The sequence below is a fragment of the Macrobrachium rosenbergii genome, chromosome 50 (genome assembly GCF_040412425.1).
Source record: "Macrobrachium rosenbergii isolate ZJJX-2024 chromosome 50, ASM4041242v1, whole genome shotgun sequence".
NCBI lineage: Eukaryota > Metazoa > Arthropoda > Malacostraca > Decapoda > Palaemonidae > Macrobrachium > Macrobrachium rosenbergii.
In genome coordinates, this window is record NC_089790.1 from 7,721,396 (window position 1) to 7,746,572 (window position 25,177).

Consider the following 25,177-nt stretch of genomic DNA (forward strand, 5'->3'; position numbering starts at 1 on the left):
ATCCATTTTTAAATGAGAAACTTTTTGAATAAATATGATGAATTTGTACTTGAAAGGCAAGGTCTGTCAGGAAGCTGTCAATGAAAATGTCAAGTGAGCATATATCTTATTTTTTTGTTTTTAATACTGAGTATCTGCAATTGGTATCACATGCCTTTCTTCGTATCAAAGAAAATACCTATTACAGTATTTGATCGCATTCAAATCCTCCATAGGTGTGATATTCCAGATGATAAAGTGAATCTCTAGTGGATCTATGGTTCTGTGATCCACACAGGGTAGCTGTCAATACTTTATTTTTGTGTTATGCGAGTCACACATTTACCTTTCTCTCTAACAATAGGCATAAGTAACTAGTTAAGGAAGTTGGACTGGTTTGGAAATGGAAATACTTCAGTAAACAAATTTCTGAACCAGAAATTATTAAAAAAAAAAACTAAAAAAGACATGATTTAGATATAGGTGCTATATGTCTGATCATTTCAAAATCTCTCTTCCAGGAGCAGATTTGTTACATTTAGAATGTGCACGATATTATTCTTCTATAATAAATTTTACATTGTAACACAGTACATGTATATATTTTCTGTCATTTCAAAATTTAGCTTGTTTGATTCAGTTTGTCTTTATTTTACAAAACTTTATCTAGGTTTTTGCTGCTGCTTATGGTTGTAAAATTTTATCCTAATATGTTGCTTATTTCTGGGTTTCCATTTTTAAATACACCATGTCTTGGCAACTTTATAAATGTCATATTTTTTTCCCTGAATAATAACCACACATTTTGTATAGGGGTATTACTAGAGATTTCTAATATATAGTCTCCACAATATTCTTCCATGTATAATTTATTTCCTATGTATACAGTAAATGTTGTTTGTCATTTTTGTTAAAACTATTGTTTACACTGTCTAATCTCCTTGTAACTGAATGCTCTTGCTTTATTAATTCTGAAAAAATATGAGACCACCAAGGTACTTTTTGTTTGTTAGGATGTGGTACAGAACAGGGAATGGCTTTGCCTGTGAACTGATTAATAAACTTTGAAATCAAATTTTTTTTTCACCGTGGTGTGCCATTCAAACTATGCTGGATGAGCAAAGTATGACATCCACCGATAAAAAATATCCCATTTGCATTTGAGAAGATATGTATTTGTTCAGTTGTCAGTGAAACAGCACAGACTACCTGAGTTCATGATCTGCTCTACTACATTTCCTGCAAAATCCACTGATGTACTATTTTAGTACTATATAGGGTTATGCACATTAAAATTGCCAATGATTTACTTATAGGTTATATAAATTATAATTTTTATTTAGTTGATTATACAAGCTGCATAAAGTATAGGTATTGGTTTCTATTAGTAACTTGATTGCTGATAACTGTAAATTAGTACTGTATTAGTAAAAATTATTTTATCACAGATTAACTTAATTATAATTTCAATTTTTGCTCATTTAATGATAAATATGGATCCAGATGAATTAGTGGCTCTACAGGAGGAATCAAGTGAACTCTCTCTATATTATCTACTTACTTATTCTAATAAAAAAAATCTCTCAACCCATTCGGGGGCAAAATATTTCCAGTCTCAATGGCAGAATAAGGGTTCAATGACAGCAGTGATAAACTATTTTTAAAAAACATTTAATTTATAAAATGTTAAATATTAAACTCTAAAACTTTCTTTACTTGTTTCATTACTGTAAGTGCACATTTAAAATACAAAATTTTCCTTCAACATACTAAAAGCCACCTGAACATAGAACTGCTCAAAGCTGATGTAATGCAGTATCTGGATACTACTACTGCAAATACTTTCCCTTAATTTTTAGTAAAAGCAATATATGGTTAACAAAGACTTCTGTACTCTTACGCTATACTATTTCAAAACATGATATATTCTATGATACTGATTCTTTGCTACAATTTAGCCTTCCACGAACACCAGCTTTCTGCAATAAAAATTATTAAAAATCAGGAAATTATGTTGCACATCCCTAATTTAGAACTGATCTGTATTTGTTCTTGGTTTCAGTTAAAATAATTTTTTTACATTTTCTTTACAGCAGTTCTCTTTCCCTTGTAATTAACTAGTGAATTTCTTGAATAAAATTTAAATTTCAAATTTAAATCCGATAATAATCGTATATTACAATATGAACAGCAGTCTGGTCAGAGAACATATGGTAATAAATAATAATAATAATAATAATAATAATAATAATAATAATAATAACAACAGATTCCTTGCTCAAACACTTCTCGCCACACACAATATTACGAGACAATGCTGACATCAACCCTGAGTTTTTTTTAAGACAGTCGCAAACAGTGAATTTAAACTAAACACAAGAGTCAACTCTTAACGGTTAATAGTAACAACTTGAACAGTAACTGCAAAAAATGTCAGCTGAGCATGTAAAACATTGACTACTGCATTTGTGGGTGAATATTTCCTAGATGAGCTCTCAAAAGACACCAAAATAACACTGGTCTTTCATGTATGTTATCAGGTTGTTTATCTGCTACAAAGTAAGTACTAAATGTAGGAAACATTTTTTTTACCTTAATGATGAAGATAGGATCGTGGTTGAATGAAATATACTTTTTTTCTTTCTTTCACAATCTTTCTTACTATGGCTATGCCAGCAAATGCCATTAACAGCCCAATTATAGCTGCCGTCGCTGAAATTCCTAAAGCTGTGTGATCTGAAATAAAAATGGAAGACTGGTATTTTGGAAAGGAAGCTTATTCCCCTACAAGACATTCCACTTTCAAAATCTCAGGTGGCTAATGACAGAAAAGAAATTAACAACATTAATGACCGACTGGCAAATACTTTTTTTACGGTAAAGAACAGCTACCACACAAAAGTATCCTAAAAATGGTTACAAATTTGTTTGACATATGAAAACATACTGTAGTTAATTTAATACTAATTTAAGTTTTAGCATTCAACCTTTCAGTTACCTGAAGTTTGCAATTAGGTCTAAATCTGTATCTGAACGCTTTCTGCATTGCAACCTTTACTAAATGTAATGCTACTGGCTGTCCTACTAGGAAGTGCAGTTCATTACAGTACTATTAACATCTGTAGTTTAACAAGACCACTGATCTATAAATCTTAACTACCAAGGCTGACCACTGATTATGTGGACTCTATTACATATACAGTAGACTCCTGATTTAGTTAGCCTTTTAGTGACAGTGTTACAAGGCAACAGTTGGATTTGTAAAAAAAAAAAAATTCTTTTTTTTTCAATCAGTAATAATCAACAAAATTTTTTCAACATATTCAAAATGAAAAATTTTAATTAAAAATTCTACCATGCACTATCAGTTTTCTCAACAGTTATAAGTAATAACTAATATTTTGCATCATACAAATGCAGAAGTTTGTTTTATAATTCCTATATAAACGAATGTTAGGTGTGCAAAACTGCCAAAATTGAAGATACTTGAACAACTCTGATGCACATGAAGCAATGTAAGTTCATTACTGTATACAGTATGGTCAACCATTTTTTATTAGAATCTAAAAGTTCGTAGAAAAGTAATACACAATACTGTACCACTGCATTGTTACTGTACAGTACTTACTATGAGGCACTCTGGAGATCGAGTCTACTCTTGGTCTCTCTATTCTGTCGTTCTCAGCTGGGACTGGTACAGTGGGTGTAACTGTTGTTTCAGGGACTGGATCATGCCTCAAAGTAATCCCAGGCACTGGTTGTTCAGTGTCAACCAGTGCTGTTGATATATCTATTAGCAGATACTTCTCAGAGGTCTCAGTATCAGATGTAAGCACAGAAATATCTGTTCTTGAAGTTGAATGGTTATCTGCACTTACTACAGATGGAACAGAAACTGTAGAGATATCGTCATACAAGAGTACCGTGGAGTCTGTACCTGCTGATGTCAGCATGCTGTCAGTGGTAGGTACGATACTGGGAGCTGTAGTCAAAGGTGGAACAGATACAGCTAATGATGAAGACTCAGAGACTGAATCAACTGTGGTTGATGAGTTCTCATGAAAGACCAATGTATCAATCTGGGATGTTGTCGTTTCAGGGAAAACATCGAGTCTTTTTAAGCTTCCATTTGATAGCTCTGAAGTAAGAAACCCACTGCTTACTGTACTGGCGAGGGTACTGATGACTAATACTGTCGACTCATTTAATAAGGAAGTTGTCAAGATTCCAGACACATTGAAAGGATTTAAAATTGCTATTACTTCTGCCACTGACTTATTACCTGAAGATATGGAGCTCTCAGAAGTTGAAGGAACAGGTTCAGGAGCAAAAATTTTAGAGGGAACCACAGTAACTGGCTCATTTGTAGATCTGCTTAATATTCCAGGCGTAAATGTAGAGGATGAAGGCACTGAACCATTACTGCCATTCTTATACGAATTAGATATTCTCTCCAAGCCTGGCTGTATATCCTCATGACTCTTCTCTAATATGAATGAGTCAGTAGTTTCTACCTTATTGTCTTGATGTTTTATAATTGCAATAACATCAGTTAGGGATTTATTGCCAAAAGTAGTATTCTGCTGAGCATGACTAGCAGGATGAAAAACCAAAGTACTGGCCAAGCTACTGGTTTCATGGTGTTCTCCTTCACTGACCGATTTACTAACTCCTGACCTAGATGGCAGAACACTGCTATTTTCACTATCAAGCGTGCTAAAGGTCCTTGCCTCACCGAGAGGTTCCTTTTCAACAGGATATAAAGGGTCCTCTGTAACAGACTTGTCCACCCAAGGATTCAAAATTGCAATGACCGCATCTAATGTTCTATTGCTAATTGAAGTGTTTTGCGAACCTGAATAAAATTGCCTTGGAACAGGCAAAATACTGGGAGGAGTTTCAGTTGTGTCTGATACAGTTTCATTTACAAAGGCGGTGAGAGTTGATAGTGGAACAGGTGTTGGGAGTGCAGAGATAAAAACCATTTCTTCACTATCATATGAAGAATAGTAGTCAGGATAATTGTCTATTTTTTCAATGGAATCACCTGCAAGAAAGTAAACAATGTTAAAAGACTGCTGTAATGCACAGTACTGTACACAAATTTCTACAGTACTTATGTCACTTCAACAAAATACAGTACTTCATTCAGCAATTTCTTCTATACCTATAGCAGGATATATATCAGGAAAGGGAAAGAGATACACCTGCTAATTTAAACATTACAAGCAGAAGCTTATTTTAAGAGTAAATACATGCAAATGTTCTGGGACTTTAATCATCATTACAAGGAAAATCAGAAATACAGATATGGGACTCTTTCTCAAAGGCTTCTAAATACCATGGAACCATGACTAGACATCTGCTACTCTATAAAACCCTAACAATACTGACATCTAACAACTATATAATATTTCAAGTGGACCAGCATCATACAGCATCCTCCCCAGGCGACCTCTCCCACATTCTATTTTTTTTTCCTCTGTTTTACCTTTTCCTTTCATAAAACATATTTTTGGCCAGACAGGTTTGAGGTACTTATTTTTCCCAACATATTTATTAAATCCTACCTAATTCTCCTCAACGGATTGACCCTTTTAAGATATGTCACTTGAAAACACTAAGATCAATGTTTTTCAGTCTTTAATCCGATCCTGGCATGTTTCTTCTTAATTTAGACACTTGTTCCTAACCATCAATATGCTTGTACAGAGCCATTGCTGTAGTTATTTCCAGTTTGAGTAACTACTACTTATTCTCAATAATGGACAATTAATAACTAATGCTGTTAGCTTGAGCAGTACCTTGACTTGTTTAGCCAAGTTGATTTAATTTATACATGGTTTAACTTGAGTAGCCTACATGTACTGATCTCACTTAGTTTCTCAAGTGACTGGCAGCAGACAACTGTTGCTGATGGCAATCTTAATGGGCTTAACCCTACACTGCACAGTGATTATTGAAAATGGAATTGGGTAGAATCGAAAAGTTTTGGCATGACACCCATCTTTGAAATGAGACCCAAGGGTATGGATTAAAAATACAAGGAACAAAGCAAAGGACCCTAAGCTGAAGGGATTGCTAAAAATTATATTAGTATCATCTACAGAGTGACTTTCCAGGTACACAGTAAGCAGTAACTCATTCCCCAGCCCCTACAAGAGGGTCAGTGATCAGCATATTGCATACCATGCTCCAACTTCATGATTCACAGTGCTCATGCAACAGTGTACTTAATGTAATGCTCATGCAACCAGTATACTTAATGTAATGAGTGAATATTTTAGAGGTAATGCTCATGCAACCAGTGTACTTAATGTAATGAGTGAATATTTTAGAGATCTCAATGTTACGTTCTGACTAAATTTCTTCCACACATTTTAACAACATATCAAGGCTACCAGACAACATAAATCATTTGTAAGGTCACTGCTATAATGCAGTATTGTACTACATCTCCTGTTCGGATCTCCATGTCCTCCAAAACAAAATTGTTCAAAGTGGCGGATTAAAAATTAGACCACCCTCAGGAGACACTGCTTGATGATCACTGAACAGTTGTGTTTCAATACAAAACCTGTACAATCACCTTTATCACCCGTACTTTTGGTTTAGTGAGTGCTAATCATTTTGCAGAACATCACCATCCATATTCTTAGCCAAGTGTGAAAATCCATAATCTGCATATCCTCAATGATAACTTCCATATTAGAAAATGAAATAAGGTTTTATTCATCCTTATTGAATGACATCAGGTTGCAAAATGTTTGGAATACGTGAAAGAGGCATCCAAAACTGGTGAAATCACACCTTCACTTAAAATTTACTGCACTTATGAATAAATGTAAGTTGCATTTTTAACTCAGCTTTGTTATTTTACAAAAAAAAAACTATTTCTGATTTGTTTCACTTGGCAACTCATGGCAATGAGGATGTTGGTAGTACTAATCAGTCAGCTATCATATGGCAACACGTGGCAAAGATTTTGAGAATGTAAACAATACCAGAGTACAGTACAAATGGGACATGATCATAATACCCTTGTTTTAATATATGATAATGGGATATAGTAAATAAAATTTTTATCAAAATTATTGTTTTAAATACCAACTGTCTATTTGACTTTAGCAAATGGATACTGTTAGTGTAACAGCCTAAATGAGGCCAACAGATCTCCAACACACACATTTCAACAAGTCTTGCCACATCATGTCCAAATGACTAGTAGTGGCTTAGTTCAGTTGTTGATGTGTCACATGAACCTCATGACTGATGCTCTAACCTCTATAAAAAATTTTGGCTTTAAAGAGCTTTTTGGTTTTTAGAATTTCAGATAAGGGATTGTAAACCTGTACAATAAAAACTATTTCCTGAATATGTCCTGCTGAATTAGGGGTGTGTCTAATATGCTGTGCACCTTACATGCTATCAAATACTTCAATATCTCACAAATTTTCAAGAACTAATGAACTACTGCTGTTACTGACTAAACTTACCTTTTTTATAATACTCACTTTCCTTTGTCGTACTTTCTTCTGCTTGACTGTCCTCCAAAAATTGCTGAGAATGAAGTAATGGTTTCCTTTCATATTCTCTATCCAAAATATTCTTTTCTCTGTCACCTGAAACACTCTCTGTAGTTCCAAGAAAATTGACAAATTTATCAAATAAAGAATTTCCTGAATATGTGGTGATAGGCACAGGAGTCACAGTAGATTGTTCAGAAAAACTGTTACCCTGATCTTGTCTTCCTGAATAATTATCCAAGAATGCCTTCAGTTTTAGAAACCAATCGAAAAACTGTGAATTATTACCTAAGCCACTGTCATGAACTGGGGTGATCACAGCCTGAATTTCAGTCACAGACAAAGGAGTCAGATCTGTATTTGGTAATACCTGGTCACTAGTAAGAGAAGACACATTATCTTTTCGTGACTGGTTGTGTAGATTTCCTCCAGGATAAGATGAGTCGGTTTCTGGTTTCATATGCAAAGTAACTTCATAGTCATTAACACCTCCACTGACAAGACCATTCAACTCGTACACACTTGTACTCTCTGAATCCATATCTGTATTTCCCGATATAGTCGAAATTTCTGACATGTTTGGGTGGAGTTTATCTTCTTTTAGCCTTTGCTTACTCAAATGGTCATTCCATGATGTGCCACTCCTAAGAACTTTCATTACTTCATGCAAAGTCAGTCCTTTCTCTTTAAGTAAGTTTTCCAAAGGGCCTTCTGTGTAAATGTCACTTGATAAAATCTCAACAAACTTTTTAAACATGTTATAAGCAGAAGTTCGATTCTCTTTAGTATTCGATCCTAATGGATAGTCTGCTGGCTGTACTAAATAAGTATATGGATCAGTCTGCGACTCACCTTGATCGTTGTCTGCTTCACTTTTCAAAGATATAGGTAAGACTGTACTAGTTTCTTCTAATAGTGAACTAGTAGTATCCACCAGTCCTAAGTTGTAATAATAAAGAGGTGTTTCTTTAGTAACCTGTGACTGCTCTCTGCTAGTTATGTTCGTAGGTTCCAACATAGGCATTTGTGTGGTATGAAAATCACCTTTTTGTAAAACAATATTTTCAGTGTTGTAGGGAAGGTCTGTAGTTAAAGTGGATAGGTTGTGAAACATTACAGGCAGTTCCATCTCGGTAATTACACTGCCTTCGGCACCACCACTAAGAGAAAATTTATTACCACCAGTCACAGTAGCATCATTGATTTTAGAAGTTACTTCTGTATTTCCTGAATCTTCATTATCCAGTTTATCTGCACCATCAGCTACTTTCAAAACATCATTACTAGTAAATCCAGAATTATCACTGACACCATGATAGTCAATGTCATCACTTATGACATATTCACCTGTTACTTGAGGAACAGTTTCAATACCATCAAATTCATCGCCACTAACTCTATCTAAACTGCTATGTTGTTGATCAGCTTTTGTTACCTGTACACTGACACCATGAGGAATCACTTCATCACTTAGAGTAACATACTCAATGGGCTGCTTGTTGGTGGTGGATATAACTGGAATGACTGAAGATGTACCTGTTACATCTTCAGTCACTAAAGAATTTAAACTCTCTGCATCATTAATCTGACTCCTTTCTGGTTCACTTCCTACAGCAGTACCATTCAAAACATAAGAAGCATTGCTTATCAAAGAAGACAGAGCAGTCATAAATTCTTCTTTTATAGCCCTTTCACCACTCTCAATATTTTCCAACACCTTCTGCAATTTACTTCTTAAATTTGAGCCTGAGTCATCAGGTGATTCTGGGGATCGTATTTGCCTTTTATTCTTTTGTTTATTATCAGATTCTAAGTTAAATGTTATTGAATCACTTGTTTTAAACAAGGATTTTTCTTTTATCTGTGGATGAAACTTGGCCCTACTAATCTGCAAGGAGTTAAAGGAGATGGGTGACAAGTGCCCTGGAGACTTAAAATAATTCCTTGGATCTATTGACTTTGAGCCAGAATTTGTAAGAACACCTACATTCTTATTTGTCGTGACAAGATTATCAAAATTATGACGACTCTCTAAAACTGATGAGGGTACATCCTGGTATGGCAGAGGAGCAACTCCTGCATCAGGCTCTGATGGTACCTGTAACAAAGATACAGGAAATTATATCCTCACCCAGCTTTAAGCATCAAAGTTTTCTTTCACATTCTGTCAACCTAATTAAGATAAAAAATTATAATACAATGGTCACAATTCATTAGCTATCAAATTTTTCTTCAGATTTTTATAAATCTCATTATAGGTATAACATTCACGCTTATTGATCACAATGCTAGAAAAACTTTAATTCATCACACCTCGAAAATTGATAAAACTCATACAAACCTGAAGCAATTTAAAATATCATACTTCATAATAAAATTTTAGTTTTCTTATAAAATTAAAATTCCCAATATCCTTAACTTCTAACAGAGTACTTGAACATCCCTACAAAATCCAAATATGCCATCTCTCAGATTTGCCATCTTCAACAGGTTAGCTTAGCAACTGCTGTTTTCCTAGGTTCCAAGTGTCTGCCTTTAAGTGTAAACCAAACAGCTTTGAAATATCGTGAAGCTGGGAGACAGGCACTTCTGTTTACAGCAAGTTTTATCGAATTTTCTTTTCAAAACCACATTTCTTTCGACAAAAATCCCTTCTTTCAACACAGCCTTCATAGATACTTAGGTGAGAGGGAGCTAAGCTGCTGATGCCCCAAATGGAATATGAGGGACCTATGGAATGAGTGGAAGCTCCTGGAAAGTGAAACATTTAGAACCCATGGCTCCAAAGAGGGACATGGGTCAAGAACATGACTGGGACCCTATTTACAAAATAACATGTCTTGTCAATTATACATTTCTGACAAGCAAGGAGTATACATTACAGTAATAACACATACTACATGTGTAGTGGCAAGTTACGCCATATGTATTTATCTAATATGATCTCATAATGAGATGCTTAAGCATATGACTACGATGATTTCCAAGGCCAAAACACCATCTGAAGTGGCAACAACTTCATCTGCTGCAACTATCAAGTCTTAAGAAATCAAATCCTAAATAAAATGTAATATGTCTTAAATAAAAGTACTTTGGCCCATCCAAGTGCATAACAGCCATTCAAAAAACACTTGATAACTGGGTTTCTTTAAAAAAAGTAGGTGGTTTTACAGGGCTTTTATAAAGTAACAAAGATAAAACTTCCCTGATCTAATGTATCTGAAGCTCAACCTGGCCAGCTTTTTCCACTCTGTCATTAGCCCTCAACATGGCAAGTGAATAACTGCTGCCTTAAGTCCCTCTTCGGAAATCCTTAGTTTAATGAAGATATAAAGGAATGACCTGACCTGAACCAGACATAGGAGGCATCATTCCTAGCTTAAAAAACTGAATCAGTAGCAAAGAGGCTGTGGAACAGCTTACTAAAAGTCTGCAACCCAACATCATTTAACACAAGATAAACTACAGATTAAAAACCCAATTCACAAAAGTCTTGTCAGAAAAGGGTGTGGAGCTAGCTGATGTCTTGAAAAAGACAAAGATAAAAAAACAGTCCTTAGGGCATGATCTGTTAACAATGCCAGATCAAGACGTTCACATAGAGGCCATGCCAGGTTCATTGGCAAAACTCTGCTACTTTGATTAAGCATTACCGTCAAACAATGAAGCTCAAAGATCTGAGATGGAATGGATCTATAACCTTTCACTACACAGAAAAGCATCTTCTGATGTCTAAGAAACAGGAGGTAGTTAGCTATGTCTGAAATACAGTAGTGGTTTGGTGATGGCTCCACTGACTACGCCAAAATTTCCTTCTCAAAGTTTCTTCACCAGAAAACCTCCAAGTCTGAAGGTGTAACACTTCAAAAATTTTGTTGAAACCTCCACAAGTATGAATGGCAGAGAAGTTTCTCAATCTGGTTAGGCTCCTAAGGAAGTCAACAAGGAGAGACAGCAGAACTAGATACCATTCTTGATGTGCCCCGAACAGAACCATCACTGTCATTGCAAGGTTCTTGAAACCCCACATTTTGTCCAGGAAGGCCATGTGAGAGGCATAGGAACTTTCCTTCAATGCTACTAGGTCTGCAATTACTATGGAAATCTGTATGCTGCCAGAAGGTTTATTAATCATTTCTTACTGAAATATGATATTTTTATGATAAAATAAAGTTTGTTCATACTTACCTGGCAGATATATATATAGCTGTATTCTCCGAAAGGGACCGACAGAAATTCAAAAACTTACGGCACACGCAGATGGGCCAGGTGGTTAGTACCCATTCCCGCCGCTGGGAGGCGGGTATCAGGAACCATTCCCATTTTCTATTCAGATTTTCTAGAAACTAGAACTACTGTCTCCTGAGGGGAGGAGGGCGGGTACTATGATTATATATATCTGCCAGGTAAGTATGAACAAACTTTATTTTATCATAAAAATATCATTTTGTTCATGACACTTACCTGACAGATATATATATAGCTGAATCCCACCATTGGAGGTGGGAAGAGACAGAATAGGATTTAGGAAACAAAACTATGTAGGCGATTGACGCCTTGGTTCCTTACCTGTTAGCATTGCTGACTTCGTGATTACTGTCACCCAAGCCTGCTTCTGCTTTACTAGAAAACTCCAGCGAGGTAGAGACCTATAGAGCTGGTGGAATCTAGATGATCTGTCAACGGGGCGAGACCACAATGTGACTAGACCATATGACCTTACTATGAGGGTAAGCGACAAACTAACAACCACCTGACCAAGCCTAGTTACGTTAAAAGATTAACATAAACTAAGGACTGGGGCGACCACCACTGGTGGAGACCCAACGACCATAAAAACAACACAAAAAATATTAAAAACACACCAAAACAAAACTAAAGGAGAGGATGAGAGTCGCTTTCTGTTCCCAAGATCGTATTTTATGAAACGTAAGGCCCCAGCGCACAGCAATTCTCATAGGACGTCTTCACTTCTGTGAGATAATGAGAAGCAAAGACCGAATTGCTTCGTAAAAAGTAGCACCCAGAATGTCATTGAGAGACTGGTTTTTCTGGAAGGCCACTGAGGTAGCAATGGCTCTCACTTCGTGAGCCTTAACCTTCAAAGTTCTCAAGTCTTCGTCTAGCACACTGGAATGGGCGTCTATGATGGTGCTTCGTAGAAAGAACGCCAGGGCATTTTTCGAGAGAGGTAACTCAGGCCTCTTAACGGAGCACCAGAGATTGCTAGAAGGACCTCTACAATTCTGGGTCCTCTGCAAATAAAATTTTAGAGCCCTGACAGGACACAGGGTTCTCTCAGGTTCTTGTCCAGTGATGTCCGTCAAGCCCTTAATTTCGAAGGACCTGGGCCAAGGGGAAGACGGGTTCTCATTCTTAGCAAGAAAAATAGGGCTCAGAGAACAGACAGCATCAGGGCCTCTGAAACCTATAATCTTGCTGAACGCTTGAAGTTCACTAACTCTCTTCGCCGTCGCCAGAGCAGTTAGGAAAATAGCTTTCTTTGTTACATCTCTGAAGGAAGCAGAATTTAAAGGTTCAAACCTCTTCGACATCAGGAATTTTAGAACTACATCTAAATTCCACGAAGGTAACTTAGGGGAGGCTACCTTAGACGTCTCAAAAGACCTAAGAAGATCATGAAGGTCTTTATTGTCCGATAAGTTCAGGCCTCTATGCCTGAAGACCGTTGACAGCATACTCCTATAGCCTTTGATGGTAGGGACTGCCAGGTTCAAATCCTTTCTCAGATATAAAAGGAAGTCCGCTATCTGGGAAAGAGAGGTCGTGGTGGAGGAAATTCCCTTAAGTTTACACCACCTCCTGAAAATGATCCACTTGGACTGGTACACTGCGCTGGAAGAGGCTCTCCTGGCGTTAGCGATCGCCTTAGCCACTGGTCTAGAAAAACCTCTCGCTCTGAGCAACTTCTCGATAGTCTGTATGCAGTTAGACTCAGAGCGGGAAGGTTTTTTGTGGTACCTCTCGAAGTGGGGTTGTTTGAGAAGATCTGTTCTCAAAGGAAGCGTTCTTGGATAGTCTACCACGAGAGACATGACCTCTGGGAACCATTCTGCTGAAGGCCAAAAGGAGCGATTAAAGTCATTCTCGTCCCTTCTGAGGCTACAAACTTTCTGACGACTTCCCCCAGAATCTTGAATGGGGGAAAGGCGTACAGATCTAGGCCCTTCCAGTCCCAGAGAAAGGCGCTCCCGGGTCGAGAACAGGAGAGCAGTAAAGGGGCAGCCTTGTGGTCCTTGAAGTCGCGAAAACGTCCACTAGGGGACGTCCCCAAAGTTTCCAAAGATCCTGACACACTTCTGCGTTCAGAGTCCATTCTGTTGGCAGAAGCTGATGTTGTCGACTGAGAAGGTCGGCGCGAACATTCTCGACCCCTGCAACAAAACGAGTGAGAATCGTCACCTGGTGAGAATGTGCCCAAAGCAGGATCTCCTTGGCGATCAAGAACAGGGACCGAGAATGAGTACCTCGCTGTTTCTTGAGGTACGCCAGGGCCGTGGTGTTGTCGGAGTTGACTTGAATCACCCGACCTGCAACTTGATCCTGGAAGAACTGAAGAGCCAGGAAAATCGCTTTCAGTTCTTTGAGATTTATGTGCCAGGACACCTGTTCCCCTTTCCAGGTGCCTGACACTTCCCTCCCCTAGTGTTGCTCCCCATCCCGACATGGACGCGCCGGAAAACAACACTAGGTCGGGGCTCTGAAGATAGAGAGAGACCCCTTCTGCCAACTTTACAGGATCGAGCCACCACCGAAGATGGTCCTTGACAGAGAGAGAGATCCTGAGAGACTGTCTAAGTCCTCCTTGTTCTTCCAGTTGTCTGCAAGAAAGAACTGTAGGGTCTGAGATGCAACCTCCCCAGGGAAACAAACTTCTCCAGTGATGAAATGGTCCCCAGCAGACTCATCCATTCCCTCACCGAGCATGTTTCTTTCCCCAGGAAGGCCGAAACTTTTACTAAGCAGTGCTGCTGACGGTCCTGGGATGGAAAGGCTCGAAAACCCGCTGAATCCATCCGAATCCCCAGATAAAGAATGGACTGAGGGGATCAGATGCGACTTCTCTAAATTCACAAGAAGTCCCAGGGACTTTGTCAGTTCCAAAGTCGAATGCAAGTCCTCCAGACACCTTTGTTCCGATGTGGCTCGGATGAGCCAGTCGTCTAGATAGAGCGATATCCTTACTCCGGCAAGATGAAGCCACCGGGCAACGTTCCTCATCAGGACTGTGAAAACCATAGGAGCTGTACTCAGACTGAAACAGAGAGCTCTGAATTGGTACACTCTTCCCTTCAGGACAAACCTCAAAACTTTCTCGATTGAGGATGAATGGGGACATGAAAATACGCGTCCTGAAGGTCGAGAGACCATCCAATCGCCTGGTCGCAGTGCATTGATAACCGACTGGGGCGTCTCCATTTTGAACTTCTCTTTGACGACAAAGTTGTTCAGTCTGCTGACGTCCAGGACTGGTCTCCACCCCCCTGACTGTTTTGGAACCAGGAAGAGACGATTGTAAAACCTGAGACTCCAGATCCAGGACTCGCTCTATTGCTCTCTTCTGAATCATTTCTTCCAGCAGATCTAAAAGGATCTGTTGCTTTTCCGGTCGGTAAGAAGGCGACAGATCTCTGGGAGTAGAGGACAGGGGGTTTTTGAGAACGGATCCTGTAACCTTTTTTGATCACATTGAGGGACCAGGAATCCGCCCCTCTTACTTTCCAGGCTTCCGAAAACAGGAGAAGCCTGGCTCCTACTGGTGTCTGGAGGTGAGAAAAGTCACTTCTTGCCCCTTTGGGAAGAAGGGGCTCCGCCTCTGGAGAGACCTCTTCCTCGCGAAAAAGGTCTAGAGGAGGAAGATCTCCCACGAAAGGGCTTCTGTCTCTTCGGGGGAAGTCCTTGCGAAGACGTAGAAGGGACACTAGGACGTCTGGAAGATTGAGCAAGGAGATCCTGAGTAGCCTTCTCCTTAAGGCTGGAGGCGAGATCCTTGACAAGCGGCTGGGGGAAGAGATGGCTAGAAAGAGGGGCAAAAAGTAACTCAGCCCTCTGAACAGGAGAAACTGACTTGGCAGCGAAATTGCAGTACAAAGCCCTCTTCTTTAGGAGGGTTGTACCAAAATGAGAAGCCAGTTCATCAGCGCCATCCCTGACGGCCTTGTCCATGCACGACAGTACACTGGACAGCTCCCCCAGAGAAATAGAGTCCGGACTACGAGTCCTTAAGTCCAAGGCCCCCAAGCACCAGTCCAGAAAGTTAAAAACCTCCATCGACTTGAAGAGGCCTTTCAGATGGTGGTCGGTTTCAGAAAGAGTCCAAGACACCTTAGCCGAAGAAAGAAGAGACCTCCTTGACGCATCCACGAGGCTCGCAAAATCACCTTGAGAGGAAGAAGGAACTCTAGAGCCAATTTCCTCTCCCGTCTCATACCACATTCCCGCTTTCCCGCACAATCTAGACGGGGGGAGAGCGAAGGAAGATTTCCCTTGAGACTTCCTATCTTCCATCCACGCATTGACCCTCTTGAGAGCTTTTCTTGTAGCCAAAGAAGTCTTCATTTGTAGGAAGCCGGGCGATTTCCTCACCTTCGAAGAAGCTAACTGCGAAGGAGGGGAAAGAGGAGCAGAAGGCTGAAATTTATCAGGAAAAAGCTCCTTAAGCATACTAGCCAAAATCCTGTAGTCGGAGAAAGACGAAAGAGGGGGCTCTTGTTCAGCAGAGTCCGACTCCTGAGACAAATCCGCCTCTTCGACAGGAGCGACAGGAGAGTCTTCCGGGGCTAGAGAGAAACAAAGACCTTTGGGTCCAATTGTCCCAGAGACCTCTTCTCGTGGGAAGAAGCAGCAGAAAATTCAGGAACAACTCGTACAGGAGCGTCCTGCCGAGCGTCCTGATGAGCGCCCTGAGGAGCGCCCTGACGAGCGCCCTGATGAGCGCCCTGACGAGCGCCCTGCTTCGAAAGCAGCCGAGCGCCCTGAAGAGCGCCCTGTCTTACAAGCTGCCGAGCGCCCTGACGAGAGTCCCGGACGAGCGAGCCGCCGAGCTTCTTGACGAGTCCTGGAGAGCATCATGCAGGGATCGGGAAAACGAGAAGCGCCCTGGTGGGCGTCCTGCCGAACGTCAAAACGAGAGCGAGAAGCAGGAGGAGAGGCAAGAAGAGCGTCTTGGCGCGAACTCTTACCAGCAGCAAGCCGAAGCTGCAAGAGGAGCGCCCTGATCAACCAGCGAGTCACGACGGGCAAGGAGAGCTGATGATCCGCAGAACGATGAGGGTGACTACGAGAAGCCGCAGGGGAGAGAGACAAACGAAGAGAAGGAGAGGGAGACCTCTTAGATCTTTTAACTGGCAGCGACAAATCCTTGCGGCGCCCACGAGGTTGCTTCTCCTTAGCAGCGAGAAGGGAAGCTAACTGCCGCTGCATATCTTGGATAAGACGCTTCGAAGGAGAGGAAGCCCGCTCAGGAGAAGGGCTGCTCTTATGAGAAGAAGAGGGGAAGGAGACGTCCTCCTCCTTCTACCAAGAGCGACAGGGCTCTCTTCTTGGTGCGGCTGGGACGTTCAGCAACGTCCTCCTCCGAAGAAATCCTGGTCCTCTTCTGCGGCGGCAAATCTCGCAGCCAGTCGGGAGAAGATTCTAAGGCACGAGAAAGAGGAGAAGAAGCGTCCTCTTCAACGCGGCTCCTCTTGAAAGGACGAGAGTCCAACCGAGAACGTGACCCCTTAAGTGGAGAGGACACCTCGGAGGACGAAAAACAATCCTTAAGGATCCCGGCGCGAGCACGATCCTTGGCAGCCTGGGAGACGTCAACAAGGCCTGCCGAAGGGACGCCAGATCGGTGGGGGGTCCCCGTAACCCTCTTGCGGCTTTCGACATGCCCATTCCCTAAGTCCTGGGAGTTCGGCAGAGGTCTAGACCTAGAGGCATTATAGGGCCGATCTGACGCCCCCTCCACAACACTGGGGATCACTACACTTCACTGCACTTTCGATCGCTAACACCTTAGACTCCAAGGTACGAATGGAGTTCAAAATCTGCGCAAAGGGCATTACCTTCCGCAGACGCAATCACAGGGTTAGAAGGCGACTCTACAGGGAAAGGAGAAGCATTAGTAGGGTTAACAGGAGATAAATTAATACCCTGACTCCCACCTACCGACACACTCCTGGAGGAAGACCTCCTTACACGATCACGCTCTAGCTTGCGAACGTAAGAATCGTACGCCTTCCAATCAGAATCAGGCAACGATTCACACTCCTTGCAGCGATCATCCAACATACAGACATGCCCTCTACATCTCATGCATACTGTGTGAGGGTCTACCGAAGCTTTCGGTAGCCTCACCTTACACTCCTGAACAACACACACCCTGAAACTAGCAGAACTAGATCCAGACATCTCGTTCAAGGAAAAGCCAAAACCAAAATCAAAACAGTCCAAAGAAGCGTATGCCTATCCACAAAGCCAAAGTCAAAATACCAAAAGACAATCAGAATACTTAGTGGAAAAAGTTTACGAAACCAACAGCGGAGGTATTGACAACAGGTGTTGACAATACCGCGACAGAGAAAATCTGAATAGAAAATGGGAATGGTTCCTGATACCCGCCTCCCAGCGGCGGGAATGGGTACTAACCACCTGGCCCATCTGCGTGTGCCGTAAGTTTTTGAATTTCTGTCGGTCCCTTTCGGAGAATACAGCTATATATATATCTGTCAGGTAAGTGTCATGAACAAAATACAGTTTTTGAAGGCATATGAGACCTGCTTTTTTTTTCTCATAACAAAAGCTCTGAATATACACCAGGGACTTATGTGTGAAGTATAGGTATCTGGAAGGGTAATGTTTAACCACACACACACACATCAGACAACCAGTGCTTGCGTCTGGCCCAACTCCATAATACTGTAATATTTCTGTTATTTACCCAAACACCATCATTACTATTTCTCATATTATTATTACAGTTAAGTTCCTCATAACTGGCTGCTTGGCACCAAAGGATTGCCTGTTATTAGAAGTTGCCAGTGTATGACAGATATCCTTCTGAGAAATCTTCTGTATATCCTAAACTGTCATTTTGTTATTATAAATTAGTAATAGTACCTATTTTTCAGTTTTATTATTAAACAATTCTTAAGGTCACAGGGGTATACAATGCTGTTGCTTCTCTACTCGTAAACAAAAGGCTAAGAATCTGGGGAACATTGCAGATAGTAACGGTGGCCTTATTAAAAATGATGGGTTTTGTGAAAACCTTTGTTACAAAAACTCAGTTATCTACAGTAAACTTGATATATGACTCTGTTGATCTCCAGAATATTTACATGATAACATCACAACAAATGTTGATAAAAGAAGTAACTGCATCAAACTACAGTAAAGGATAACCTGATGCATTGTAATCCTACTCTAACATGTAAAGAAAAGAGAAATAGAACAATATCTCTGTATTTCTTTAAAATATTCAAGAAATAATTCTACATACCACAGAATGCAATGCAGAACTTAACAGCTCTAGCTCTCGTGCCTCATCATTCACTTCGTCTTGTGAAAAACTCTTCATTCTGTAGAAAATAAATTAAAGTTAGCAAGTTCTGCATTTAATAAAGCTTCATTAACAACAACAAATGGTTACCAAGGACTTTATTCAGGATTTGGGAGAGAAAAATATCTTCATCAGTAACATCCATGATCAATGCCTGTACCAAAATATATGTAGACATGTTGTGCAACACAGAATTCATCTATCAAAATGGTAAGTTATTTTAAGGAGAGTGACAATACTGTTTAAAAATTGGGCACACTACTGTATACTTTTGTTAAATTTACTACTCCACTCATGGTGTGTGGATACTGCTCACTCAGACTTCATGCAGTGAACTGTAATGTGTAATGTTAATTGGTGTTGCTTTTATTTAACTCATACTATACAGGTTTACTTTATGCAGGATGTTACTTTTGCCTAATTTAAAGGATTTAAAAACATGTTTAAAGTATCAGAAACTGGTTTATAATTTGTTCACTAAACATAAGAGTACATCCAATTTGTTGATTAATTGAACAAATAATCCCACCTCAGTCACACTGGCTACTGCAAACAGAACCTGCTGTCTCTAGCAACTAAGTACAATTTAACAAAATTATTCCCTACATATTTATAAGAAAAAAAATTCCCTACATTATTAAATACAAACATTATGAGCTGTATGAAACCAACCTGCTTGAAGTGGCAAGGCTAATCCCAAATATTACCAGTACAAAAGAACTAATATACTGTATATTCAGTATTATCATAGTAACCTGGTATTAATCACCATATCTGTTGGTGTCGAAGCAGAATTTTTGGGAAAAATGTAAAACTAAGGTTGCAAAACTTTCACATACCTTAACAAGACATATTAACCACTTATAGTCTGAATTTTTCTAGTACTACACAGGTACAGTAAGTTTACGCAGTGTTAGCCCTAGTGTGGATTTTACCTCCTCTGGAGTATATCTGCATTATGCCCAAACATAACAATAATATGTGGGTTTAGAATAAAACCACATATTTCATAACTACTCTTCATTTGCGTGCGTGCGTGTACACACACACACACACACTCTACCTCTGTCTACTTTGTTAAAAGGCTTCAACACCCCATCCAGCTAGAACCAGGAAAACAACTTCTGTACACAGAAGGCAAATATTTGTATTTTCATCAGAACAAAATTATGTTACCAATAATGGAAAAAAATTGTTACAAGGCTTTTGGTACCTGTACATCCATCTAACAGATGGCTGCCAAATTTCTTCATTTTGCTCTTCCTTGTTGAATGCACTGTCTTTTAACTTCTGAGAGTTCTGGGAGAATAACTTTATGGGTGGACTCTTGTAAATTATTTGCCCTGATGGTTGATATTTTTGTTGAACAAAAGGCTGCCTCCTCAATCTCAAAGCAGATGCATTGGGAGTTTGTAGATTAATTTTAAGAATCTCCTCTTTACTCCTCTCTGGCGTTATTTCATGCCATTTTCTCTCTGAAAAAATAAAACCACCTAGTAAAATATCCAGTTTCACTTGTATAAATTCTCACACTGTAAACCTGTCCTCAGTACTGTACATAACCTAACATTCCTATACTGTATTCATAAAATGGACTTAAACATTTTTATTTCTTACAAAAGCAAGATATTAAAACATGACTTCACAAAAAGGTGCTCAATTCTAGCATAGAATTAATTTAACAACCACTAATACTTACCCACCTAGAACAATCAAGCTGTCAAATTGACCTTTTCTCAATTTTATTGTAATTGTGATCGCACATTCTTCATTTGGTGAAACTTAATTCTTAACAGGTATATAATTATTAACTGTAGTGAATTTGAATACATTTTTAAAGAAATTTTTATTTTTCCTTGGCATACAAACCACTGCCACTTAGTGTAATTATCCTTCGGTGTGAGCTGGAGATGGTTACTGAACTTGGTAACAATGTAGTTAACTGGTGGTTCTGGGAGTTGCTTGAAGGAATACCTCTACCTTACCCACTGTCACCAAGCACTTTTTCTTTCAGCCACAGGGCCCTATTTGTATATGGGCCTATGAAATTTACAAATTACTTAAAAAATTTGTAATCTGTCCCTCCGCTAATAAAAACTATTACATTTTATATAAGAGAATCACTCTTTAGGCAGAAGGCAGTCTGTGACAATTGGACTAAAGTTGAACTCCACTTGGAATTTCCACAATCAATGGCATGATAGTGACTAAGTAGTGCATGGAATAACTCCTGTAACCTCTAGTCCATCTTTCATATGGAACGACAAAGTGACAGGGCCCTTGGCCTAAGAAAGGATATTATAGACACTTGCTCAAATAAGATGGGTCAAGAATAGCTCTTCCTGTTTTCATGTCCGCCCCCCCCACCCTCCCATTGTTAAAGGAAAGAATGAAGAGAAATGCATCTCAAGACAGATTTCTAAGATTGGGTGATGCAAGTACAGTTGCCTGTATCTAGCCAAACCTAGTTGGAAGGAGGAAGGAAAGATAGCTAGTCCAGTCACTCTCCAGTAATACACCCAAACTTCCCAAACTTACACTACCAAAATTACTCAGGCAAGATACTTGTCAAAAAGGAGATGAGTGCCTACACAACTTGTTAGGCAACCACCAGAGGTCCCATGGAAAAGGTACCCCTGATGACACCCCTCAGGTAAATGAGGTAAAAGTTGCCTATTTCTGTGACACCTGCCCTACCTGCCTGGAAAACCAAATAATTCCTCCTGACTTTACGGGCTCCTGTAAGTCCTCATCAGAGAAGTCACACGATTGTTGGGTAGGGCCTCATGGAGGCAGTAAGAAAGGGAGCTCTTGAACCTCCCATCAGGAACTCAGTTTTCACATTGAACTGAGGAATGAAAAATAAAGACTCCATCCCTCTGAGAACCTAACAAGAAACCCAAATAACTCAATGTGATTTACTGATGCTAAGCAAGCAAGAAGATAGTCTTGAGAATGGGTTCTCATTCTGAGGTTTCACCAATGGGCTTGTTGGGGTTGAATCCCACACAAGAGAACAGAGCTACTAAGGGGAGTACAAGATTGTTAAAATCTTCTCATGAGCATAGATAACTCCTCCAAAGAGGGAAGATCCATACTCTTCAGTCTTAAAGCTGAGTGAAAACCTTAAAGCAGGGACTGACAGGAGCTTGTCTCAAGCAAAGATGAATAAGAAAGTCTGCAATCTGTCGAACAGATGCTTCAACAGGATAAAAACCTTACCAAGAGAATCAGCAGATCTGGATGCCACTCATCATGTAGTCAAAAAGGCATAGCCAGGGTCATCCTGAAACCTGGGGTGGGCTCCTAACAAAACCAGTTGAATGGCAGAAAATTATAAGCATCACATTTTCATGGTAAAATAAAGTTTTATATATACAGTAGACCCCCCCGTATTCGTGGGGGATGTATACCACAACACCCAGCAAACAGCTAAAATCCGTGAATACTTAATACCCCTCTAAAAATGCTTTGAACTGCCTATTTTGATAGTTCAAAAACAAAAAAAACCTCTACAAATGCTTACACCAAAGTACGTATTTTAATAGTTTTATCATAAAAAGTGCATTTAGTCATGAAAATATTTAAATAAAGTAATTATTGAATATTTCTGTGAAAAATACAGCGAATAAGCTGCTGAGTCCACAAATTGTGAGGACGAGAATCCAAGGGGGTTTACTGTATTTGCGGAATTTAGGCATTTGCGAGGGGTCGTGGTACGCATCCACACAAATAACCGGGGTTTGACTGTATTTACTTTCAGCAATGATAAATCAGCATTAAGCTTTAGATACACTAATTTCACCAAATAAATAAATAAGGACAATGCATTTCCAGACATATGAATGTTTCACCTCCTATCTTTACAAGACAAATGATTAACTTCACCTGTGTTAGGTTTTAATCTAAGTAATGATAGGTTTTACTCTAAGTAAATCTTAATCGCCCTTACCTACCTAGGAGGTCATGTTTGGGAGTCTACCAACTCCTGAAAGATGTTTTGCCCTAAAGTCATTCTTTGACCTGAAAAAATGCAAAGAGGAAAGAATAGCATCCAAACTGCATAAGCCTATACAGTACATGTATTTTGTACCGACAAGTGTCTTCTTGGTTAAATACTGTAAAGAAAACCATTTTCAAGGCTTCAAATTGATCAGCCGATAAATACTAACTCCAAATCTGAATTCCAAGACAGAAGTTTATATGGGGATCTAGGTGTTTCAATCTTAAATGATATGAAGGCCTCTTGATGATATGGATCGTTAGAGATGCTTATTTGAACATTTCACAGCGCAGAGGAAATCATTGACCTACATCCTCTAATGACAAGAACTGATAGCCTCTTTGCATACTGTAAAAAAAAGAGGGGGGGGGGAATCTTGTAATGTTATCTATACAGGTTAGGGTGTATGAAAACCTCTCTAGAGCAACACCAGGAGCAGACAAAACACTGCCTTTGATGCAAATTAAATGTTGAGGTTTCAACTTAAGGACAAGATGCATCATTGATTGGGCTAGGTTAGGATGCATCCCTGTTAATGAAAAATGTCTTTGATCTTTTAAGCAAGCCACAACGACGGTATTTTTTACCATTCCAGTCAGTACAATTATGTCATTCTTGGTCCCCCTCTCTAAAAACCAGATTCCAAGAGATGAACCCCTGGAACTGTTACATATTAGGAGGTGGGTATACAAAACCCTGTGGTTTGCACCTAAAAGTCAAAAATACACAAGACACGAGATATGGAGTAGGGAAAATATTTGGCCCGTGCCTGTACTATACCTAGTCCTATTTAGCAAAGAACTGAAACATGGTAAGCTACTGCCCTGAACAGTTACTAAACTACCAACGAAGGATAAATCCTGGCTTTAAACACCTGCCTGAACATCAGGACTTACTAAATATAATCATACATCAGGACAAACGTACGCATCCCTCACTAGTACTAGTCTCTAGACTAGCCTACATGGCCTAGTTATATGACAAACATAAACGGATACCTTACCCAGTCCTGTGGCGCCGTAAGACAAGAAATCGATGGTGGTGAGCCAAATCACACTATTTATCAGGAGGTGCATCCTAATTTTCCATAAAGCATTGCCGTTTGGGGATAAAAATAAAATTACACTTGACAAACGACAGTGGAGCGTTGGGGTACTCTGACAACACTCCCAATGTTACCAGAACTTCAAGTCCAAAAATCCCTGAAAACAAAGCAAAAAATTTAAAAATTCCCGGAATTTTCACAGATTCGTGATTAAAAATTCACATTTTCACGTAAATTTTTTTTTTAGATTTTTTCCATTCCATAATGATGACTTATAAGTGTAATGCGAATTTCATTAATGGAAAATAAAAAAATTCTTTTGCTCACAACATTACTTTTTTTCATTGCATAGGATATGCCAATAGATGTTGATTTTACACAGAGGAAACTTGTAATGCCGGACTTGGAATCACTGGAAAAATCAACCTATAATAACGAGAGAGAGAGAGAGAGAGAGAGAGAGAGAGAGAGAGAGAGAGAGAGAGAGAGAGAGAGAGAGAGAGAGAGAATAAAATTTCAAAATCAGTTCAGCAATTGGTTTCATTTCAATTAAATTCCAAACCTTACGACTATATCACAGTCAGGGAAAACTCTTCCTCCTTATCTCCATGCATCTCTCCCGAGGTTCATATTTCCCCACAAGAGACGCTCAAATCCCCATTTCTGGGGAAAATTTTCGAATGTGGCAATAGTGAAAGGCTCACTCAAGGACCCTAAAGCGATGTTTACTTTTTTTTTTTTATTTCATTCTAACAAGATTCTAAAGTATGGCTGTTATAAAACTTATATTATGGGAAATCCTAATGAACATTAGGGCTGACTTTTCCATATTTCATGATATCCCTTGTCAATAGTGTATGGTGAATGCAGCCATAACAAGAAAGTATATTGCTACACAAAGGAAACCTGTGCTAGGACGAAGTCTAGGAATAAACATCATTTATAAAAAATATCACATAAGATCAAACTGAAGGAAATACAGGGACAGAAAATATAATAATGGAAAGATGTTTGTTAGAATTCGATTAAGAGCATCATATCGGTCTAACGGAGAT

At 39.4% G+C, this 25,177-nt stretch overlaps 1 protein-coding gene across 3 annotated transcripts; it reads right to left on the minus strand.

The window, feature by feature from the left end:
* Window positions 1-1,636: 1,636 nt before the first annotated feature.
* LOC136832574 (serine-rich adhesin for platelets-like) lies at window positions 1,637-24,548 on the minus strand. 3 transcript variants are annotated; one of them, XM_067093643.1, is made up of 8 exons: window positions 24,453-24,548; window positions 24,081-24,279; window positions 20,288-20,549; window positions 19,015-19,093; window positions 7,476-9,603; window positions 3,608-5,026; window positions 2,572-2,715; window positions 1,637-1,958 (listed from the first exon to the last, which is right to left on the minus strand). In XM_067093643.1, the coding sequence occupies exons 2-7, from the start codon at window positions 24,151-24,153 to the stop codon at window positions 2,573-2,575; spliced, it is 4,104 nt and encodes a 1,367-aa protein (XP_066949744.1). In that variant the 5' UTR covers window positions 24,154-24,279; window positions 24,453-24,548; the 3' UTR covers window positions 1,637-1,958; window position 2,572. The 3 variants fall into 3 exon arrangements, with proteins under 3 accessions (XP_066949744.1, XP_066949746.1, XP_066949745.1); XM_067093645.1 differs by having other exon boundaries at window positions 7,494-9,603; window positions 24,450-24,548; XM_067093644.1 differs by having other exon boundaries at window positions 24,450-24,548.
* Window positions 24,549-25,177: the final 629 nt, after the last annotated feature.

Bases quoted from the DNA above. Each gene is read 5' to 3' on its own strand.
- LOC136832574 (XM_067093643.1), bottom strand. From the start codon at position 24,153: ATGCACCTCCTGATAAATAGTGTGATTTGGCTCACCACCATCGATTTC. The intron at 19,094-20,287 runs GTACCAAAAGCC...TATTTTCTACAG, and splicing joins TCTGTTAGATGGATGTACAG to AATGAAGAGTTTTTCACAAG. The intron at 5,027-7,475 runs GTAAGTTTAGTC...ACTTTCTTGCAG, and splicing joins AAGTGAGTATTATAAAAAAG to GTGATTCCATTGAAAAAATA.